General features: G+C 37.4%; 1 protein-coding gene across 1 annotated transcript; it reads right to left on the reverse strand.

Moving 5' to 3' along the window:
• Positions 1 to 3,039: 3,039 nt before the first annotated feature.
• Positions 3,040 to 21,813, reverse strand: LOC123535820 (trans-1,2-dihydrobenzene-1,2-diol dehydrogenase-like). The gene is made up of 5 exons (XM_053527596.1): positions 21,451 to 21,813; positions 19,393 to 19,642; positions 6,108 to 6,232; positions 4,225 to 4,364; positions 3,040 to 3,276 (listed from the first exon to the last, which is right to left on the reverse strand). The coding sequence occupies exons 1-4, from the start codon at positions 21,559 to 21,561 to the stop codon at positions 4,257 to 4,259; spliced, it is 594 nt and encodes a 197-aa protein (XP_053383571.1). The 5' UTR covers positions 21,562 to 21,813; the 3' UTR covers positions 3,040 to 3,276; positions 4,225 to 4,256.
• Between the last annotated feature and the right edge of the window lie 623 nt (positions 21,814 to 22,436).

Genomic DNA, 22,436 nt, shown 5'->3' on the forward strand with positions numbered 1-22,436 from the left:
AACTATATATATTTAGGGTTGAGCTAAAATGTGATTTCTCGACGCGATTTGCGTAAGGAGTTTCAATATGTACAATGCAATATCGGGTGAAGATCAACTTTTACTATTATTTAAACAAGTTATGAAGGATGCAACTTGTTTCTGGAAAATCCCGCTCATTACACTTTCTTTACCGTAAAGTTGAAAAAAAAAATTGTAAGGTTAAAACTTTTCTGAGATGCTTTATGGATTTGGCCACACATGGGCAGTTTAACAAACCAATTATAGCTGAAAAATTACACTCAGATCTTTCGTAAAAAACTGCAAACTATCGTACAATTACTCGGTATATACAAAAGAAGAGCAACAGTTTTATTTGCATAATTACAATAGGTTTGGTTCTACCAATGAAAAACTCACAAAACGTAAACTGCTCAATATAGATCCAAGTACAGTTCACTTCCGGTGTGGTCACGTAACCATAGTAAAGTAAGCAGTGTTAGAGTAAATCGTCTGCAGTACATTGTGATATTGATAAATTTACAAAAAAAAATCTTAAGAAGAAATTTGTGAGATTTGAAGAAACAACATCCGTTCAAAGTTTTATTTTGCTTTTTCGAGACTTATTTGTAAATTATGATTAGGGGGCTCAAACGATCCTTCAGTTGTTATGTATCAAAAATGCCGAGCACTAGCAAACTGACTGAAAAGGCATTCTGTATACAATAATATATCAAATCAACCTAAATAAATTGCAAAGTTTTGCAAGATATGTCTAACCACTGAAGTTTAATTTTGAAGTATCTAAATTCATAATCTGAAAGTGTAGAGCATTGGTAAATATCCAAACGAACCTTAACAAGTTCAAGTTTACTTGGTCTTTTTTCACGAAACAGTGTGAATCGTTCTGTATATTGAGTGCAGTTAAATGGTAATTTTGTTCCCATTTAAAAGATTTCTTTTTCGCGTCGAGTTTTGGTTCACCAACTTATGTGAAATACACTCGATGACTGCTTCCTGGAAAGTAACCAGTACTCGCACCGAAAGAAGGGACTGTTGGAGTCACGGTCAAAATCCGCTGACAGGATTCGACCCCGCGACCTCCGGTTTACGAGACATCTGTACAAAAATGAAAAAAGGTAAAATTTGTATCTCGATTCTACTCTATATAGTTTTGAACTAATTTGAATATAACTTAAGTAAGTCAGTTTATTCAGAGATCACTTGCAAACTTTAAAAAAAAAAAAATATATATATATATATATATAAATTATATTAAAACATTATAGGAACCTGCCGAATATGAAATCGATTATGCCACAAACTGCAATGTACCACAATATATTCAATTTGTGACTTTCATCGTACGTCAATTCAGTCGACTAAGTTCAAGAGATACTCAGAATCCTGCGTGAACAAACCTATCTCACTATTTGTTTCTATATATTTGTTTTATGGTCTTTGAGATTTTTTAAAAACTTTTTAATAAAAAGTTTTAAAAAACTGCTCATTCTATTCTCTAAAAATTGTCAGTGATATTAGAAATTATTCGTATTCATTTTTTTTTGACATAAAAATAATTTCCGTAAAGTCTCATTGAACAAATAAGTATAAAAAATCCTGCCTTTTTACTACCTATTTTTTTAGGCATGTTACCGGACACAAAGAATTATTTAGGCTTTGGGAATGCACAGGTGAAACAAAAACTCTTTGAGACCCGAGAGGAATTCCTTCCTTCGAAATATAACAACTTTTTGGACAAAATGATTATAAGATAGTATATAATGATAACGATACAAAATATCGGGAACTAATTAGAAGGCTCGTCAAAACAACGCTATGTATAACGATTTCCTGTGTACAAGTTTACAAATTATATTAAGACGTTTTTGCAACCAGAAAGAACACGCAGTTTTAACCCATTCATCAAAGAAGTTCCTCGCGGGCATCATAAAGTTCAGTGTTTTTTTTTTTTTTACTAAATTCTAAATATGTAAGTTGATATCGACACGATATCATTCGTAATTATATTAGCCTTCCGTCCGTAAGTTTCCGGTGGTTTCCGTACAATCAGAACCGGCTATTTCCGTGGTTTGTTATTAATAACCACGTTTGAACGCGCTAAATTTAGAACCGGAGATCTATCCTACTTTCATTTTCACATTTTTTTCCTTTACGATTATGACATTTTCTGTAAGTTTTTTTTTCACATGGAAGGTACTCTATATGTTGTTTGGACAGATTGTAAGCAAGTTAGTGAAGAAACAATTTTTATTTTTAAAACATACTGGCAATTTAAAAGAACTTGTTCGTTGTTGTTCCTTTATAGCAATTGAACAAGCCTGGGGATCAGTCCTTATAATTTTAGGACATGTGGCGCCCCTAGCGTTAAAATTTATCAAAATTTGCCGGTTCTCGGCTTCGTTGAAGTCAAGGAACTTAGTGTATGGTGGATAGTGCATTGTCGCTGTGCCAAGTGTCGAAATTTCTTTTTTTCCTATTTAAAACTGTAATTAATGCAAACGCATTATGGAAGAGCTACTTTACAAAATCAAAGTATGGTCATACATGCAAACAGTTGATTTATTCTGTGCATCAGACTAATAGAAGTATATGCATGCGAACATTTGATATAGAGCTATGCAGGAAGTATGTTATCAAACACCAAGCATATAGTGTTTATATTCATCAAAATTGCGTTACAACACATACATTTGTCTACAATCATAAAGCATTTGACAAAATGCAATTGAATGTTTGCCATGAATCATAAAGCATTTGACCAAATGCAATAATGTTTGTCATCAACAATAAAGCACTTTACCAAATGCAATAATAGTTGTCATTAATCATAAAGCGTTTGATCAAATACAATAATAGAATTTTTGCATAAATAATCTTCCATACGAAACTGTAGGGGGTAGGCGGAGTTGAGTACACAAACTACATATATGTAGTTGGGAATCCAAAAAGGGGTACATCTAAAAAATAATTGAATGTGAAAGTCCAGATAATATGCATAATTATTTTTAGAACAAATACGTTCGATCGATGTACGACATACATTACAATTTTTTTATTAAATATATTACTGTTGGAATAATGTCAGCGAAACCTCTGTTACTAAACCTATGACGACCTATGCTTAAAGGTAAAATTTCAATATTTTGTTCTCAATGTCTGGTCCATTCTAGTCAAAGTCCGGATACACCATGCCGATCTGTCGCCGTACTTCATCCATGATTTTATGTATCATTTCACTGTCTCCATGGGTTACGTATGGATGTTCAATTAAACCTGAAATATTCAACACAATATTGTTTCTGTCATTGCTTTCTTTAAGGTTTTCTGACTGGTTCTCGGTCCAAATCTAAAACGCTAAGAACTTAATAATTCGGTAACAAAAAAGAGTTTTCGGAAGGACAGCGCACTCAACTTTACGATAAAAAACGCCAAAAGAGAAATGGAAACGTCAGAAAATAGTGAAAGCTATAGAAAAAAAATAGATAAATTTTTTTTTATCTCCATATCTGTTGGGGAAGGGTTGTAATGTGGCGGTGGTAAGGAGTTTGAAGTTGACAGAGGAAAGGGTATTTAAAAGGCTGGAGAGGTGGGGAAGTAAGAAAATAAATGAGATAAAAGATAGATCTATAAAATATGGAATAGTTTGCGAAATGTAATACCCGCGCGTAACTTTCTACTATATTCGTGACTGAATTGCTGTATTCAAGCTTTATATGTTATGCTCACTTGAACTTACATGTAGACTGTATTTCTGAAAGTACTGAGCTAGCTTTATAGAGACGTAGTAGACTGTGCGTCTTAGCTGTCAGAGGTCCCGGGTTGGATTCCCGATAAGGGTTGAATTTTTTTGTTCATTTTTACAAAAATAAAGCGTGGAACATTTTTTGTTCAGTTTACAGTTACGCCGGTACGATTTAAGTCATACGACGATTTCTCAAGCTCTTACTAGTGGGTGAAGACTCCAGCTACCCCTTCCGAGTATTATTTTAGGCATGGGCGGTTGCCCTGGTAAGAACCACCGGCCTTCCGTAAGCAAGCTGGATAGTTTCCTCACATAAAGAATTCTACGTCCCAAGCCAGGTTAAAAACCATGATTGGTAAGGGGCAACCGTGATTTTAATACAGCGACCTTAACCATTCGGCCGCGGAGGACCCACTTGGGAACTATTTCATTTCCCGATTATCTCCCTTGAACATCAACATACACAAACAAACACGAACCTTTTGACAGACAATCACGGATAGCATTAGCCTCATCCAGCACAATTTTTAAAATTATACCCTCCATCATCATTCAAGGGGAATTCTTTCACACCAGATGGAGTACTTATTTTTGTTGGTGCCCAGAATGGCTGTTCTACCTGCAACAAATATAGAAACAAAATTTACAAAACTATCTTTGCGCGACAATATTCCAAACTATTAACCTTCAAATGGCATTTGAAACTGTTCACAACTCATAAAATTTCTAAACCATAGAACATAACTATTAAACTAACATAGAAAACACAGTTAAACCTGCCTCAGTGGCCACCTGTATTAATCGGCCAGTTGCCTTACACAGCCAGTCAACCAACTTTCCAAATTGGCTATTTGCTCTAATTTCAACTTAACCGCCTCGGTAGCCTAGTGGTAGAGTGTCCGCTTCGAGAACGGGAGGTCGTGGGTTCGATCCCCGGTCGCTTCATATCAAAGACGTAAAAATGGTACTAGTAGCTTCCTCGCTTGGCGCTCAGCATTAAGAGGGTAGTGCTAGGACTGGTCAGCCCGGTGTCAGTATAATGTGACTGGGTGGGGTATCATGCCACGTGTCTACGGGTGATATTCCAGTGGGGCAGTACTTTAAAGTTGGGCATTGTGCTCACTGCTACAAGTAGACACCGTCGTTTATATGACTGAAAAATTGTTGGAAAAGACGTTAAACCCCAACACACACACGCACACACACACACACACATTGTCTTAAGCAGCCATCTGTCTTAAGCAGTCAGACTGTGTTGCTTCCTTTGCTGGCTGCTTAATACAGGTCTGACAATAAAATGACATCACAAATATATACCATGCACGCTATGAAACTACCGCTATATTAATATTAAAACATATAGATTGTAATTAAAGTAAATCAAATATGAGTGTATGCACGTGATAATGAAGTGCATGTGGCACAGTATCAAGTTAAACTATTTTGCATGCACAATGCTTTCTCCATGTCTCAGTGTTTGAAAACACAGGTGAGTTATCATCTTAAAACTCGACGTAAATACATCGTCTAGAAGTATTCAAGGCATATATAGTTAATATGTAATGACTTGATCTGTATTGTCCCCCTCTGTACCACAAGTTATATTACCTCTATACTCCCCCCTGTACCACAAGTTATCATCTCTATTCTCCCCACTGTACCACAAGTTATCATCTCAAATTATCATCTCTATTCTCCCCTCTGTACCACAAGTTATCATCTCTATTCTCCCACTCTGTACCACAGTTATCTTATCTCTATTCTCCCCTCTGTACCACAAGGTATCTTACCTCTATTCTCCCCACTGTACCACAGGTTATCTTACAAGTTATCTTATCTCTATTCTCCCCTCTGTACCACAAGTTATCTTATCTCTATTCTCCCCTCTGTACCACAAGTTATCTTACCTCTATTCTCCCCTCTGTACCGCAAGTTATCTTACAAGTTATCCTATCTCTATTCTCCCCTCTGTACCACAAGTTATCTTACCTCTATTCTCCCCTAAGTACCACAAATTTTCTTATCTCTATTCTCCCCTAAGTACCACAAATTATCTTACCTCTATTCTCCCCTCTGTACCACAAGTTACTAGTATCTAACCTCTATTCTCCCCTCTGTACCACAAGTTATCTTACAAGTTATCTTATCTCTATTCTCCCCTCTGTACCACAAGTTATCTTATCTCTATTCTCCCCTCTGTACCACAAGTTATATTACCTCTATTCTCCCCTCAGTACCACAAATTATCTTACCTCTATTCTCCCCTCTGTACCACAAGTTACTAGTATCTAACCTCTATTCTCTCCTCTGTACCACAAGTTATCTTACTTCTATTACCCCTTTGTACGACAAGTTATCTTACCTCTATTCTCCCCTTTGTACCGCAGATTACTGCAGTATTGTTGTTTAGCACAGAAGAATGGTACGTCAGATTAGCAACTGCTCCATTTTTGTATTTCAGAATTATACATGCATTCTCATCAGCACCTAAAATACTGAAATGTGTCATTTTATTACACGTTTTCCCGCGAATTTATTGGAACATAAGAGTGAAATATATCTGGTACGTATTTTTACTAGTAAGAATAGTTACAGGGAGGTCAAAGAAGACATGCTAGATAATGTAATGGGGCATATCTGCGGAAACTAGAGTAATAACTACCGTTGTTAGTACTCCAGCAGAGGAAACTAGAGTAATAACTAAGGCTGTTAGTACTCCAGCAGAGGAAACTAGAGTAATAACTAATAGTACTCCAGCAGAGGAAACTAGAGTAATAACTAAGGCTGTTAGTACTCCAGCAGAGGAAACTAGAGTAATAACAAAGGCTGTTAGTACTCCAGCAGAGGAAACTAGAGTAATAACTAAGGTTGTTAGTACTCCAGCAGAGGAAACTACAGTAATAACTAAGGCTGTAATTACTCCACCAGAGGAAACTAGAGTAACTAGAAATTGCTTTTGTAAAAAAGCGCATGTCTCCCCCAATGCAAAGTCCTATAGGCAAGAAGTCAATAGGGGTCAGGAGCGAAAGTCAAAGAGACACTGATAGTTGGCTGCAATAGGGATCATCTACTTCGCATGTCCAGTCATCCCGCTAAGTTTCAACACTCTTGGCCTAGTGGTTCTCAAGTCACTGTTCAGGCTCTTGTGACCTTGACCTTTGATCAAATGACCCCAAAATAAATAGGGTCATCTACTCTGCATGTCCAATCATCCTATTAAGTTTCAACATTCTAGGTCCAGTGGTTCTCAAGTTATTTTCGGAAATGATTTTACATGACCAGGCCCCTGTGACCTTGACCTTTAATAGACTGACCCAAAAATCAATAGAGGTCATCTACTCTGCATGTTCAAACATCCTATGAAGTTTCAACTTTCTGGGTCAAGTGGTTCTCATGTTACTGATCGGAAATTGTTTTCCATGTTCAGGCTCCTGTGACCTTGACCTTTAACAGAGTGACCCCAAAATCGATAGGGGTCATCTACTCTGCATGTTCAATCATCCTATGAAGTTTCAACATTCTGGGTCAAGAGGTTCTCAAGTTATTGATCGGAAACGGTTATCAATGTTCAGACCCCTGTGACCTTGACATTTAATGGAGTGACCCCATTTACTCTGCAGGAACAATCATCCTATGAAGTTTCAACATTCTGGGTCGAGAGGTTCTCAAGTTATTGATCAGAAACGGTTTTCGATGTTCAGGCCCCTGTGACCTTGACCTTTAACAGAGTGACCCCAAAATCGATAGGGGTCATCTACTCTGCATGACAATCATTCTATTAAGTTTAAACATTCTAGGTCAAGTGGTTCTCAAGTTACTTACCGGAAATGGTTTTCAATGTTCAGGCCCCTGTGACCTTGACCTTCAATGGAGTGACCCCAAAATCAATAGGAGTCTTCTACTCTGCATGACCAATCATCCTATGAAGTTTCGACATTCTGGGTCAAGTCGTTCTCAAGTTATTGATCGGAAAGGATTTTCCATGTTCATGCCCCTGTGACCTTGACCTTCAACGGTGTGACCCAAAAATCAATAGGGTTCATCTACTTTGCATGACCAATCATCTTATGAAGTTTCAATATTCTGGATCAAGTCGTTCTCGAGTTATTGATCGAAAATGGTTTTCCATGTTCAGACCTCTGTGACCTTGACCTTTGACGGAGTGACCCCGAAAACGACAGGGGTCGTCTCCTCCATAAGCCCTACCAACCCATGAAGTTTGAAGGTTCTAGGTCGAATGGTTCTCCAGTTATTGCTCGGAAATGAAGTGTGACGTACGGACGGACGGAAGGACAGACGGACGGACGGACAGGGCAAAAACAATATGTCTCCCCAAGAGGAGAGGGAGAGACATAATAACTAAAGCTGTTAGTACTCCAACAGAGAAAACAGAGGAAACTAGAGTAATAACTAAGGTTGTTAGTACTCCAACAGAGGAAACTAGAGTAATAACTAAGGTTGTTAGTACTCCAGCAGAGGAAACTAAAGTAATAACTAATAGTACTCCAGCAGAGAAAACTAGAGCAATAACTAAGGCTGTTAGTACTCCACCAGAGGAAACTAGAGTAATAACTAAGGCTGTTAGTACTCCAGCAGAGGAAACTAGAGTACTAACTAAGGTTGTTAGTACTCCACCAGAGGAAACTAAAGTAATAACTAATAGTACTCCAGCAGAAAAAACTAGAGTAATAACTAAGGTTGTTAGTACTCCAGCAGAGGAAACTAGAGTAATAACTAAGGCTGTTAGTATTCCACCAGAGGAAACTAGAGTAATAACTAAGGCTGTTGGTACTCCAGCAGAGGAAACTAGAGTAATAACTAAGGCTGTTAGTACTCCAACAGAGGAAACTAGAGTAATAACCAATAGTACTCCAGCAGAGGAAACTAGAGTAATAACAAAGGCTGTTAGTACTCCAGCAGAGGAAACTAGAGTAATAACTAAGGCTGTTAGTACTGCACCACAGGAAACTAGAGTAATAACTAAGGCTGTTAGTACTCCAGCAGAGGAAACTAGAGTAATAACAAAGGCTGTTAGTACGCCAGCAGAGGAAACTAGAGTAATAACAAAGGCTGTTAGTACTGCAGCAGAGGAAACTAGAGTAATAACAAAGGCTGTTAGTACTCCAGCAGAGGAAACTAGAGTAATAACTAAGGCTGTTAGTACTGCAGCAGAGGAAACTACAGCAATAACTAAGGCTGTAATTACTCCACCAGAGGAAACTAGAGTAATCACTAAGGCTGTTAGTACTGCAGCAGAGGAAACTAGAAAAAAACTAAGGCTGTTAGTACTGCAGCAGAGGAAACTAGAGTAATAACTAAGGTTGTTAGTACTCCAGCAGAGGAAACTAGAGTAATAACTAAGGCTGTTAGTACTCCAGCAGAGGAAACTAGAGTAATAACTAAGGCTGTTAGTACTGCAGCAGAGGAAACTAGAGTAATAACAAAGGCTGTTAGTACTCCACCAGAGGAAACTAGAGTAATAACTAAGGCTGTTAGTACTGCAGCAGAGGAAACTAGAGTAAAAACTAAGGCTGTAATTACTCCACCAGAGGAAACTAGAGTAATAACTAAGGCTGTTAGTACTGCAGCAGAGGAACCTAGAGTAAAAACTAAGGCTGTTAGTACTGCAGCAGAGGAAACTAGAGTAATAACAAAGGCTGTTAGTACTCCAGCAGAGGAAACTAGAGTAATAACAAAGGCTGTTAGTACTCCAGCAGAGGAAACTAGAGTAATAACTAAGGCTGTTAGCACTGCAGCAGAGAAAACTAGAGTAATAACTAAGGCTGTAATTACCCAACCAGAGGAAACTAGAGTAATAACTAAGGCTGTTAGTACTGCAGCAGAGGAAACTAGAGTAAAAACTAAGGCTGTTAGTACTGCAGCAGAGGAAACTAGAGTAATAACAAAGGCTGTTAGTACTCCAGCAGAGGAAACTAGAGTAATAACTAAGTCTGTTAGTACTCCAGCAGAGAAAACTAGAGTAATAACTAAGGCTGTTAGTACTCCATCAGAGGAAACTAGAGTAATAACTAAGGTTGTTAGTACTCCATCAGAGGAAACTAGAGTAATAACTTGGGCTGTTAGTACTCCAGCAGAGGAAACTAGAGTAATAACTTATAGAACTCCAGCAGAGGAAACTACAGTAATAACTAAAGCTGTTAATACTACAGCAGAGGAAACTACAGTAATAACTAAGGCTGTTAGTAATCCAGCAGAGGAAACTAGAGTAATAACTGAGGCTGTTAGTACTCCAGCAGAGGAAACTAAAGTAATAACAAAGGCTGTTAGTACTCCAGCAGAGGAAACTAGAGTAATAACTAAGGCTGTTAGTACTCCAGCAGAGGAAACTAGAGTAATAACTAAGGCTGTTAGTACTCCAGCAGAGGAAACTAGAGTAATAACTAATAGTACTCCAGCAGAGGAACTAGAGTAATAACTAAGGCTGTAGTACTGCAGCAGAGGAAACTAGAGTAATACTAAGGTTGTTAGTACTCCAGCAGAGGAACTAGAGTAATAACTAAGGCTGTTAGTACTCCACAGAGGAAACTAAATAATAACTAATATACTCAGCAGAGAAACTAGAGTAATAACTAAGGTTGTTATACTCCAGCAGAGGAAACTACAGTAATAACTAAGGCTGTTAGTACTCCAGCAGAGGAAACTAGAGTAATAACAAAGGCTGTAAGTACTCCCGCAGAGGAAACTAGAGTAATAACTAATAGTACTCCAGCACAGGAACTACAGTAATAACTAAGGCTGTTAGTACTCCAGCAGAAGAAACTAGAGTAATACCAAAGGCTGTAATTACTCCACCAGAGGAAACTAGAGTAATACCTAAGGCTGTTAGTACTGCAGCAGAGGAAACTGGAGTAAAAACTAAGGCTGTTAGTACTCCAGCAGAGGAAACTAGAGTAAAAACTAAGGCTGTTAGTACTCCAGCAGAGAAAACTAGAGTAATAACTAAGGCTGTTAGTACTGCAGAAGAGGAAACTAGAGTAATACCTAAGGTTGTTAGTACTCCAGCAGAGGAAACTACAGTAATACCTAAGGCTGTTAGTACTCCAGCAGAGGAAACTACAGTAATAACTAAGGCTGTTAGTACTCTAGCAGAGGAAACTAATAGCACTCCAGCAGAGGAAACTAGAGTAATAACTAAGGCTGTTAGTACTCCAGCAGAGGAAACTAGAGTAATAACTAAGGCTGTTAGTACTCCTCCAGAGGAAACTAGAGTAATAACTAAGGCTGTTAGTACTCCAGCAGAGGAAACTAAAGTAATAACTAAGGCTGTTAGTACTCCAGCAGAGGAAACTAGAGTAATAACTAATAGTACTCCAGCAGAGGAAACTAGAGTAATAACTAAGGCTGTTAGTACTGCAGCAGAGTAAACTAAAGTAATAACTAAGGTTGTTAGTACTCCAGCAGAGGAAACTAGAGTAATAACTAAGGCTGTTAGTACTCCAGCAGAGGAAACTAGAGTAATAACTAAGGCTGTTAGTACTCCAACAGAGGAAACTAGAGTAATAACTAATAGTACTCCAGCAGAGGAAACTAGAGTAATAACTAAGGCTGTTAGTACGCCAGCAGAGGAAACTAGAGTAATAACTAAGGTTGTTAGTACTCCAGCAGAGGAAACTACAGTAATACCTAAGGCTGTTAGCACTCCAGCAGAGGAAACTACAGTAATAACTAAGGCTGTTAGTACTCTAGCAGAGGAAACTAATAGTACTCCTCCAGAGGAAACTAGAGTAATAACTAAGGCTGTTAGTACTCCAGCAGAGGAAACTAGAGTAATAACTAAGGCTGTTAGTACTCCAGCAGAGGAAACTAGAGTAATAATTAATAGTACTCCAGCATAGGAAACTAGAGTAATAACTAAGGCTGTTAGTACTCCAGCAGAGGAAACTAGAGTAATAACTAAGGCTGTTAGTACTCCAACAGAGGAAACTAGAGTAATCACTAATAGTACTCCAGCAGAGGAAACTAGAGTAATAACTAAGGCTGTTAGTACTGCAGCAGAGGAAACTAAAGTAATAACTAAGTTTGTTAGTACTCCAGCAGAGGAAACTAGAGTAATAACTAAGGCTGTTAGTACTCCAGCAGAGGAAACTAAAGTAATAACTAATAGTACTCCAGCAGAGGAAACTACAGTAATAACTAAGGTTGTTAGTACTCCAGCAGAGGAAACTACAGTAATAACTAAGGCTGTTAGTACTCCAGCAGAGGAAACTAGAGTAATAACAAAGGCTGTTAGTACTCCAGCAGAGGAAACTAGAGTAATAACTAATAGTACTCCAGCAGAGGAAAGTAGAGTAATAACTAAGGCTGTTAGTACTCCAGCAGAGGAAACTAGAGTAATAACAAAGGCTGTAATTACTCCACCAGAGGAAACTAGAGTAATAACTAAGGCTGTTAGTACTGCAGCAGAGGAAACTAGAGTAAAAACTAAGGCTGTTAGTACTCCAGCAGAGGAAACTAGAGTAAAATCTAAGGCTATTAGTACTCCAGCAGAGGAAACTAGAGTAAAAACTAAGGCTGTTAGTACTCCAGCAGAGGAAACTAGAGTAATAACTAAGGCTGTTAGTACTGCAGCAGAGGAAACTAGAGTAATAGCTAAGGCTGTTAGTACTCCAGCAGAGGAAACTACAGTAATACCAAGGCTGTTGGTACTCCAGCAGAGGAAACTACAGTAATAACTAAGGCTGTTAGTACTAGCAGGAAATATGATCCAGCAGAGGAAACTACAGTAATAACTAAGGCTGTTAGTACTCCAGCAGAGGAAACTAGAGTAATAACTAAGGCTGTTCGTACTCCTGCAGAGGAAACTAGAGTAATAACTAAGGCTGTTAGTACTCCAGCAGAGGAAACTAGAGTAATAACTAGGCTGTTAGTACTCCAGCAGAGGAAACTAGAGTAATAACTAAGGCTGTTAGTACTCCAGCAGAGGAAACTAAGTAATAACTAAGGCTGTTAGTACTGTAGCCGGGAAACTAGAGATAATAAGTACTCCAGCAGAGAAACTATATAAACTAAGGCTGTTAGTACTGCAGCCGAGGAAACTAAAGTAATAACTAAGTTTGTTAGTACTCCAGCAGAGGATACTAGAGTAATATCTAATAGTACTCCAGCAGAGGAAACTAGAGTAATAACTAAGGCTGTTAGTACTCCAGCAGAGGAAGCTAGAGTAATAACAAAGGCTGTAATTACTCCACCAGAGGAAACTAGAGTAATAACTGAGGCTGTTAGTACTGCAGCAGAGGAAACTAGAGTAAAAACTAAGGCTGTTAGTACTCCAGCAGAGGAAACTAGAGTAAAAACTAAGGCTGTTAGTACTCCAGCAGAGGAAACTAGAGTAATAACTAAGGCTGTTAGTACTGCGGCAGAGGAAACTAGAGTAATAACTAAGGTTGTTAGTACTCCAGCAGAGGAAACTACAGTAATACCTAAGGCTGTTAGTACTCCAGCAGAGGAAACTACAGTAATAACTAAGGCTGTTAGTACTCCAGCAGAGGAAACTAATAGTACTCCAGCAGAGGAAACTACAGTAATAACTAAGGCTGTTAGTACTCCAGCAGAGGAAACTAGAGTAATAACTAAGGCTGTTAGTACTCCTGCAGAGGAAACTAGAGTAATAACTAAGGCTGTTAGTACTCCAGCAGAGGAAACTAGAGTAATAACTAAGGCTGTTAGTACTCCAGCAGAGGAAACTAGAGTAATAACTAATAGTACTCCAGCAGAGGAAACTTGAGTAATAACTAAGGCTGTATGTACTGCAGCCGAGGAAACTAGAGTAATAACTAAGGCTGTTAGTACTCCAGCAGAGGAAACTAGAGTAATAACTAAGGCTGTTAGTACTCCAGCAGAGGAAACTAGAGTAATAACTAATAGTACTCCAGCAGAGGAAACTACAGTAATAACTAAGGCTGTTAGTACTCCAGCAGAGGAAACTACAGTAATAACTAAGGCTGTTGTACTCCAGCAGAGGAAACTAGAGTAATAACTAAGGCTGTTAGTACTCCAGAGAGGAAACTAGAGTATATAACTTAATTACTCCACAGAGGAAACTAAGTAATAACTAAGGCTGTTAGTACTCCCGCAGAGGAAACTACAGTAATAACTAAGGCTGTTAGTACTGCAGCAGTGGAAACTAGAGTAATAACTAAGGCTGTTAGTACTCCAGCAGAGGAAACTAAGAGTAAAACAAGGCTGTTAGTACTGCAACAGAGGAAACAACATAAGTAATTACTGAAGCGTTTATACCACAGAGGAAACTTGAGTAATGTCACAAAGTCTTTCAGTACTCCAAAAGAATGAAACGATCATGTAAACTTTATAGTACTCTCAGAGAGGATACTGATGTGAAAAAAAACAAATGTAACTAAGGATGAATAGTACTCACAGAAGGAAACTAACATAATAAGCATAAAGATTTTCTAGACTATGCCAAGCAGAGGAACAATAATCTAAGTCTGTTATACTCAATGTATAGGGAAACAAATAATAAACCTAATAGTATAACAGATGTATAACTACATATAACTATTGGTGTTTAGACTCCTGCAGAGGAAATTTAAGTAATAAAAAACAAGGCATTTGAGTATAACAGTGAAGCAAACTATAGTAATAACAAAAGTGTAAGTGTATCCAACTTAACTGAAACTAAGTAATACACTAAATGACTCCAGACAGTGAGGTAATACAGAATAACTAAGGTTAAGAAATCCACAAATAACAGAGTAATAAAATGGAGTGTTACTATTACTCCACATGAGAAACAGGTGATACCTAAGCTGAGTATGCAGCAGAGGAAACTGAGTAAAACAAAGGCTGTTAGTACTCCAGCAGAGGAAACTAGAGTAAAAACAAAGGCTGTTAGTACTCCAGCAGAGAAACTAGAGTAATAACTAAGGCTGTTAGTACTCCAGAAGAGGAAACTAGAGTAATAACCCAAGGCTGTTAGTACTCCAGCAGAGGAAACTACGTAATACCTAAGGCTGTTAGTACTCCACCAGAGGAAACTACAGTAATAACTAAGGCTGTTAGTACTCAGCAGAGGAAACTTAACTAAGCAAACTCCACCAGAGGAAACAGAGTAATAACTAAGGCTGTTAGTACTCCAGCAGAGGAAACTAGAGTAATAAACTAAGGCTGTTAGTACTGCCAGAGGAAACTAGAGTAATAACTAAGGCTGTTAGTACTCCAGCAGAGGAAACTAAAGTAATAACTAAGGCTGTTAGTACTCCAGCAGAGGAAACTAGAGTAATAACTAACTGTTTCACGCAGCAGAGAAACTAGAGTAATAACTAAGGCTGTAAGTTACGCAGCAGAGAAACTAAAGTAATAACTAAGGCTTGTTAGTACTGCCAGCAGAGGAAACTAGAGTAATAAACTAAGGCTGTTAGTACTCCAGCAGAGGAAACTAGAGTAATAACTAAAGGCTGTTAGTACTCCAACAGAGGAAACTAGAGTAATAACTAATCTGTAGTACTCCAGCAGAGGAAACTAGAGTAATAACTAAGGCTGTTAGTACTCCAGCAGAGGAAACTAGAGTAATAACTAAGGTTGTTAGTAACTCCAGCAGAGGAAACTACAGTAAATAACTAAGGCTGTTAGCACTCCAGCAGAGGAAACTACAGTAATAACTTAATAGTACTCTCAGCAGAGGAAAACCAATAATAAAACTAATCTACAGCAGAGGAAACTACAGTAATAACTAAGGCTGTTAGTATCCAGCAGAGGAAACTAGAGTAATAACTGAGGCTGTTAGTACTCCAGCAGAGGAAACTAAAGTAATAACAAAGGCTGTTAGTACTCCAGCAGAGGAAACTAGAGTAATAACTAAGGCTGTTAGTACTCCAGCAGAGGAAACTAGAGTAATAACTAAGGCTGTTAGTACTCCAACAGAGGAAACTAGAGTAATAACTAATAGTACTCCAGCAGAGGAAACTAGAGTAATAACTAAGGCTGTTAGTACTGCAGCAGAGGAAACTAGAGTAATAACTAAGGTTGTTAGTACTCCAGCAGAGGAAACTAGAGTAATAACTAAGGCTGTTAGTACTCCACCAGAGGAAACTAAAGTAATAACTAATAGTACTCCAGCAGAGGAAACTAGAGTAATAACTAAGGTTGTTAGTACTCCAGCAGAGGAAACTACAGTAATAACTAAGGCTGTTAGTACTCCAGCAGAGGAAACTAGAGTAATAACAAAGGCTGTAAGTACTCCAGCAGAGGAAACTAGAGTAATAACTAATAGTACTCCAGCACAGGAAACTACAGTAATAACTAAGGCTGTTAGTACTCCAGCAGAAGAAACTAGAGTAATACCAAAGGCTGTAATTACTCCACCAGAGGAAACTAGAGTAATACCTAAGGCTGTTAGTACTGCAGCAGAGGAAACTGGAGTAAAAACTAAGGCTGTTAGATACAAAAATTCAAGGGAAAAGGAAAACTAGAGTAAAAACTAAGGCTGTTAGTACTCCAGCAGAGGAAACTAGAGTAATAACTAAGGCTGTTAGTACTGCAGCAGAGGAAACTAGAGTAATAGCTAAGGCTGTTAGTACTCCAGCAGAGGAAACTACAGTAATACCTAAGGCTGTTGGTACTCCAGCAGAGGAAACTACAGTAATAACTAAGGCTGTTAGTACTCCAGCAGAGGAAACTAATAGTACTCCAGCAGAGGAAACTACAGTAATAACTAAGGCTGTTAGTACTCCAGCAGAGGAAACTAGAGTAATAACTAAGGCTGTTAGTACTCCTGCAGAGGAAACTAGAGTAATAACTAAGGCTGTTAGTACTCCAGCAGAGGAAACTAAAGTAATAACTAAGGCTGTTAGTACTCCAGCAGAGGAAACTAGAGTAATAACTAATTTGTACTCCAGCAGAGGAAACTAGAGTAATAACTAAGGCTGTTAGTACTGCAGCCGAGTAAACTAAAGTAATAACTAATAGTACTTTCCCGCAAGGAAACTAAGTAATAACTAAGGCTGTTAGTACTCCAGCAGAGGAAACTAAGTAATAACTAAGTTGTTAGTACTCCAACAGAGGAAACTAGAGTAATATCTAATAGTACTCCAGCAGAGGAAACTAGAGTAATAACTAAGGCTGTTAGTACTCCAGCAGAGGAAGCTAGAGTAATAACAAGGTTGTAATACTCCAGCAGAGGAAACTACAGTAATAACTGAGGCTGTTAGCACTCCAGCAGAGGAAACTACAGTAAAAACTAAGGGTGTTAGTACTCCAGCAGAGGAAACTAGAGTAAAAATCACTCCAGAGAGAAACTAGAGTAATAACTAAGGCTGTTAGTACTCCAGGGAGAGGAAACTAGAGTAATAACTAAGGTGTTAGTACTCCAGCAGAGGAAACTACAGTAATAAATTTAATTAGTACTCCAGCAGAGGAAACTACAGTAATAACTAAGGCTGTTAGTACTCCAGCAGAGGAAACAATAATATAGTTTAACTCCAACAGAGGAAACTACAGTAATCACTATTAGTACTCCAGCAGAGGAAACTAGAGTAATACTAAGGCTGTTAGTACTGCTGCAGAGGAAACTAAAGTAATAACTAAGCTGTTAGTACTCCAGCAGAGGAAACTAGAGTAATAACTAAGGCTGTTAGTACTCCAGCAGAGGAAACTAAAGTAATAACTAATAGTACTCCAGCAGAGGAAACTAAGTAATAACTAAGGTTTTTGTACTGCAGCCGAGGAAACTAGAGTAATAACTAAGGTTGTTAGTACTCCAGCAGAGGAAACTAGAGTAATAACTAAGGCTGTTAGTACTCCAGCAGAGGAAACTAGAGTAATAACTAATAGTACTCCAGCAGAGGAAACTACAGTAATAACTAAGGCTGTTAGTACTCCAGCAAAAGGAAACTAAGTAATAACAAAGGCTTGATTACTCCACCAGAGGAAACTAGAGTAATAACTAAGGCTGTTAGTACTCCATAGAGGAAACTAGAGTAATAACTAAGGCTGTAATTACTCCACCTGAGGAAACTAGAGTAATAACTAAGGCTGTTAGTACTCCAGCAGAGGAAACTAGAGTAATAACTAAGGCTGTTAGTACTGCAACAGTGGAAACTAGAGTAATAACTAAGGTTGTTAGTACTCCAGCAGAGGAAACTAGAGTAAAACCTAAGGCTGTTAGTACTGCAACAGAGGAAACATAACAATTCATTCAAGAAATTTCTGAAGCGATAAAATTAAACCATATCAGAAGTGAAAATTGGGAAGTATTGGTGCACACAATCTTCGTCGATCTCGGAAAAGAATGAAACGATCATGTACACTTCATAGACCTTGTCATATATGATGCGGCTGATGATGATGTGAAAAAAAAACGAATCATTTCCATTTGGTAATAGAAGAGATAGAATGAAAGTACGTCAAACAGGAAGCTGAAAGTCTAAACATAAAAGGGGCATACTTCATAGAATATTTCTCCAAGACTTATGCCATGTGATGTGGGCGATGATGTAGAACAATAATTTAAAGTCTGAATCAAATTCATTCTATAATAGTAATAATAGGGTCATCAAATCTTTTACCAGAAATAGTATAAAAGATGTATAATTCATATACACATATTTGTGGAAACATATTTGTGCCAATTTATGACTCCTGTGTCTTATGATGTGGATGATGATTTAGAATAAATATTAGAAGGAAGCAAATCCATTTAGAAGTATATAAGTTTGAAGCAAATTCATTTAGTAATAACAGACATAGTGTGAAAGTGTATCAAAACTTTAACCTGAAATTCTAAGTAAAGTGGGGACACATTTGGTGCAAATGTCGCGTGAAGTGGGTAATGACATGGATTAATCATTTTAAGGTTGAAGCAAATCCATCAACTATTAACAGAGACAAAATGGAAAGTGTTACTTATTACTCAAAATTTTAAACAAGGTGTGGATGCCAACATGGATGCGGATGCCGATAGGAACGCCGTCCCCGAGGTAAGTAGAATAGATAAAACGTGAAATTAAAAGAAAAGTTGCCACTTTTACATGCAAGGTCAAATTATCTGTCTTTACCTTGTTTAGTTACATGTTCTGATTGAAAACTATTAACTTTATTATAATTGTTCAATGCATTTTCAAATAACTGAGGTAATTTTTCCATCGCTTCATAAATATTTTTGACTGACTGGGATGAATAACCTCTTTCACATGATATTAATTAACTGAGATTACATCCTTCAACTTTTTTCATATGATATTGTAAAATGATTTAGCTTTTCACGTATCCTCTTTAATATACATGTATATGCACATATAAGTGAGATACATCGTCTTTTTTGAATTCTAATAATTAAGTGAGAAATTTACCTCTTTTTATGTACATTTACTTATGATATATAGCGAGAAAATTATTCTTTCTAGTCTTTCACTGTGTGCGAAACTATGCCTCATTATTTATACTTGCTAAATGAAAATAAAAATGAGATAATTTATCTTCCTTGTTTCTTTCAACAATAAAGTGAGCAAATTTACCTCATTCAGAATAAATTGCTAATGATTTACAGTGATGATTCAACATCTTTGTATTTTCAATGATTAAGTGAGAAGATTTATCTCCTTTTATATGAATTTACTAAAAATTTAGTGAGATAATTTACCTCATTTCTAAAAAATTTTCTGACGATTTACCTGATTTCATGAGATTTCCAACAGCTGTTATACTCTCTGGCATTTCATTAAAAACGAGACAAGCAAACTGGATCGTGTAGATTCCAATATCTAGGCTTGCTCCTCCACCAAGTTTCACATCGTTCACTCTCTCTACTTGAGACAAAGACTCACAGAAGTTTACTTGTACCAGTCTAACATCACCAAGGGAACCAGCCGCCATTTCCTGTCTTATTTCATCGTACACGGGGAACAAGCGACTCCATATTCCCTATATAACCAATCTAAGATTCATAAACATATAAACCATCGAGTCTTAACTCGTGTGCATAATTCTAACCAAACATACAAAAACACACATTCAATACTATGAAATCATAATATTCTTGGGGATTAATTTTCGTGATTCGTGTCGAGTCATCATGAATTTAATCCAACGAACAATAAATTCCATTCATTTCTTAGAAGGTTGAAATCCACGAATTCGTATTCCCATGAAATTGCCGTTTTGACCAAAACCACGAAATTTCATGTCCACGAAATTAAATGATTTTACAGTATTTAATAAAAAAAAAAAGGTCGCCATGTTGTTAACAAATTTATAATCCAATTTCTTTTCGGCTAGTTTTATCCTCGATTTCAAGTTTTCCAACTTTCAACTGAATAAATAACAATGACTACTGTAAAATGAGTAATATTCACGGGGGACTTATTTTCTTAGTTGAGTCAATGTACGAAATTAAATACCAACAAACAAGTATACTTCCCATTAATTTTATGTTCAAACTAGAATCCTCTATACAGCAAAAACTAATATGACATATAAGGCACTGCCTCAATCGGGAATCGATCCGACTTCAACTCATCCCATAAGATTTGAAAAGAGCACCGATTCCGTATCATTTTAAATAAAAACAACACTGCCCATATTTGTACTGATGTGCAAGACGTTGCGGTCTGGACAAGCTATGTGGCACAAGGAAAAGGCGTATTCTTCCAAAAAATCCAAAGTCAGACGCTCTGTGCGCGTGGCGGAAGGCCACATTTTTTAATTCGATAGTATATATCTCATTCGGTATATCGTATGGTACCGTATAGGGATCGATCCCCATTTCGAAAATCGGTAGGATCGATTCCCTATCAAAGGGCCATAACTGCAGTAAAAAGGTCACAGAAAAAAATCCTTCCTTTATGACCATCTGCACATCAATCTTGTTCATCTATGAATGTTGGCTAAAAGTGTGGGAGAAATTAGACACAAGATTTTTCTGTAAATCTATATTCCATTGGCAAAAAAGAGCTATAACTGCGGTAAAAAAGTCACAGAAAACACTTCCTTTCTTTATGGTCATCTGTTCGTCAACCTTGTTTATCTGTGAACGTTTGAAGCAAATCAGGCTGATGGTGTGGGAGGTGTTGGACGCACAAAATTTCAGGACGTACGGATGGACGCACAGACGTACGTCCGGACAGCAGCAACGCTATATGCCCCCACATAAATGTGTTGGGCCTAAAATTTGAATCTGCGAATTTGTATCCACACAAAATAACTGTTCTGACCATATAACCACGAAAGTAAATGATTTCACAGAATATCAAATATATACTTAATGGTTACTTATAAATACATTGTATTTTTATTGTTTGACCGCTACTTATTTTTAGAATCAAGTTTATATTTATTACAAAAGAGAGTAATATACTAGATGTGAAATATGACCGATCTGCTGACCTTGAAGCATGACCTTGACCTTTACACTGGAACAAGGGAAAGGGAAAACTTTACACATGACTTGAGAATGCATGTGTCATATTTAAAAAAAACTCCCTATCATTTACATGTATGCCTAGATATTATAGAATAAAGATACGTTTTTGCAAACAATATCAGGAGAAATTCTGAAAAGTTAAAATGGAGAAATGCAGACAGGCTACGCTAGAGCAAAGACAAGAAGTATAAAGCGACGCTCCTCTCCCACAGATATAAAATACTACCATCAATTTTAACTACAATAGCAAATTGATGAAATCAACGAAATATCAGTAGATGTTACACACTTAACAGTATAGAAATACTACCTCTACAAAAAGAAGATTTTTAGACTTAGCAAAGTCAAGGACTTGTTTTGCCTGTTTATAGTTCATGGCCATGGGTTTCTCACTAAGAACATGCTTTCCCGCTTCTAACATTTTCAGTGACAGCTCAGCATGTGTTGTGTTTATTGTTCCAATGTAAACTACCTCTGAAATGCAACGGTAAGAAGGCTGAAAAAGCAAGTTCTGTGTAAATGAATGTCGAAACAAAACAAAAGATGCCTAAAAAACTAGAATATTTTGTATACATATCATGAAACGTATCTTTTCATTTCTTTGAAAACTTTAGACCTTGGTTGACAGTGAGTGATAAAACGACTGAGTGGTATCTTGGCTTAGAGGTTGTGAGTGGTGATTAAAATAAGATGTTATCCATCCTTTATATCAAAATATACCAAAAATGACATTTAAAACGAAGAACACATTTGTCTTACATATTATGACATTTTGTTTTCTTAAAATCCTTGAAAAGATACGAACAGGCATACATTTTCTTTTTATCCGTACTGTGAGTGGTGTCTTGGTTGAAGGACTATACTTGGGACCTCTGTGGAGAGACTTTAATTGGGGTCTTAATTAAAGGGCAGTAAGAAAGATCTTGTTTGAGGGCACTTTGACTAGCGCCTTGTTTTAGTGACTGTAAGTGGTGAAAAAATTGTGGGACAATGGTTTGTACAGTTTTTGTTTTGGTGGTGTCTTGGTAGTAGGGCTGCGTACAATGACTAAGTGGTGGGACCAACATTGGTGACTGCGAGTGGTGGTGTTTGTGGAACTGAAATAAAACACTTGGCTGAGTAAAACATTGATTGCAGAACAATGGTTGACGAACTTTGTGCAGTGACTTGATAGACAGCAGGAGAAGGACAGTTAGTGGTGACGTGTCGGATGAACTGCATTTTTGGACTAGCACAACAACAGCGAAATGGTTGACTTATATAACTTTGAGTCGTGACTTGATTGATTGTGATTGC

This window comes from Mercenaria mercenaria, chromosome 17 (genome assembly GCF_021730395.1).
Source record: "Mercenaria mercenaria strain notata chromosome 17, MADL_Memer_1, whole genome shotgun sequence".
Lineage (NCBI taxonomy): Eukaryota > Metazoa > Mollusca > Bivalvia > Venerida > Veneridae > Mercenaria > Mercenaria mercenaria.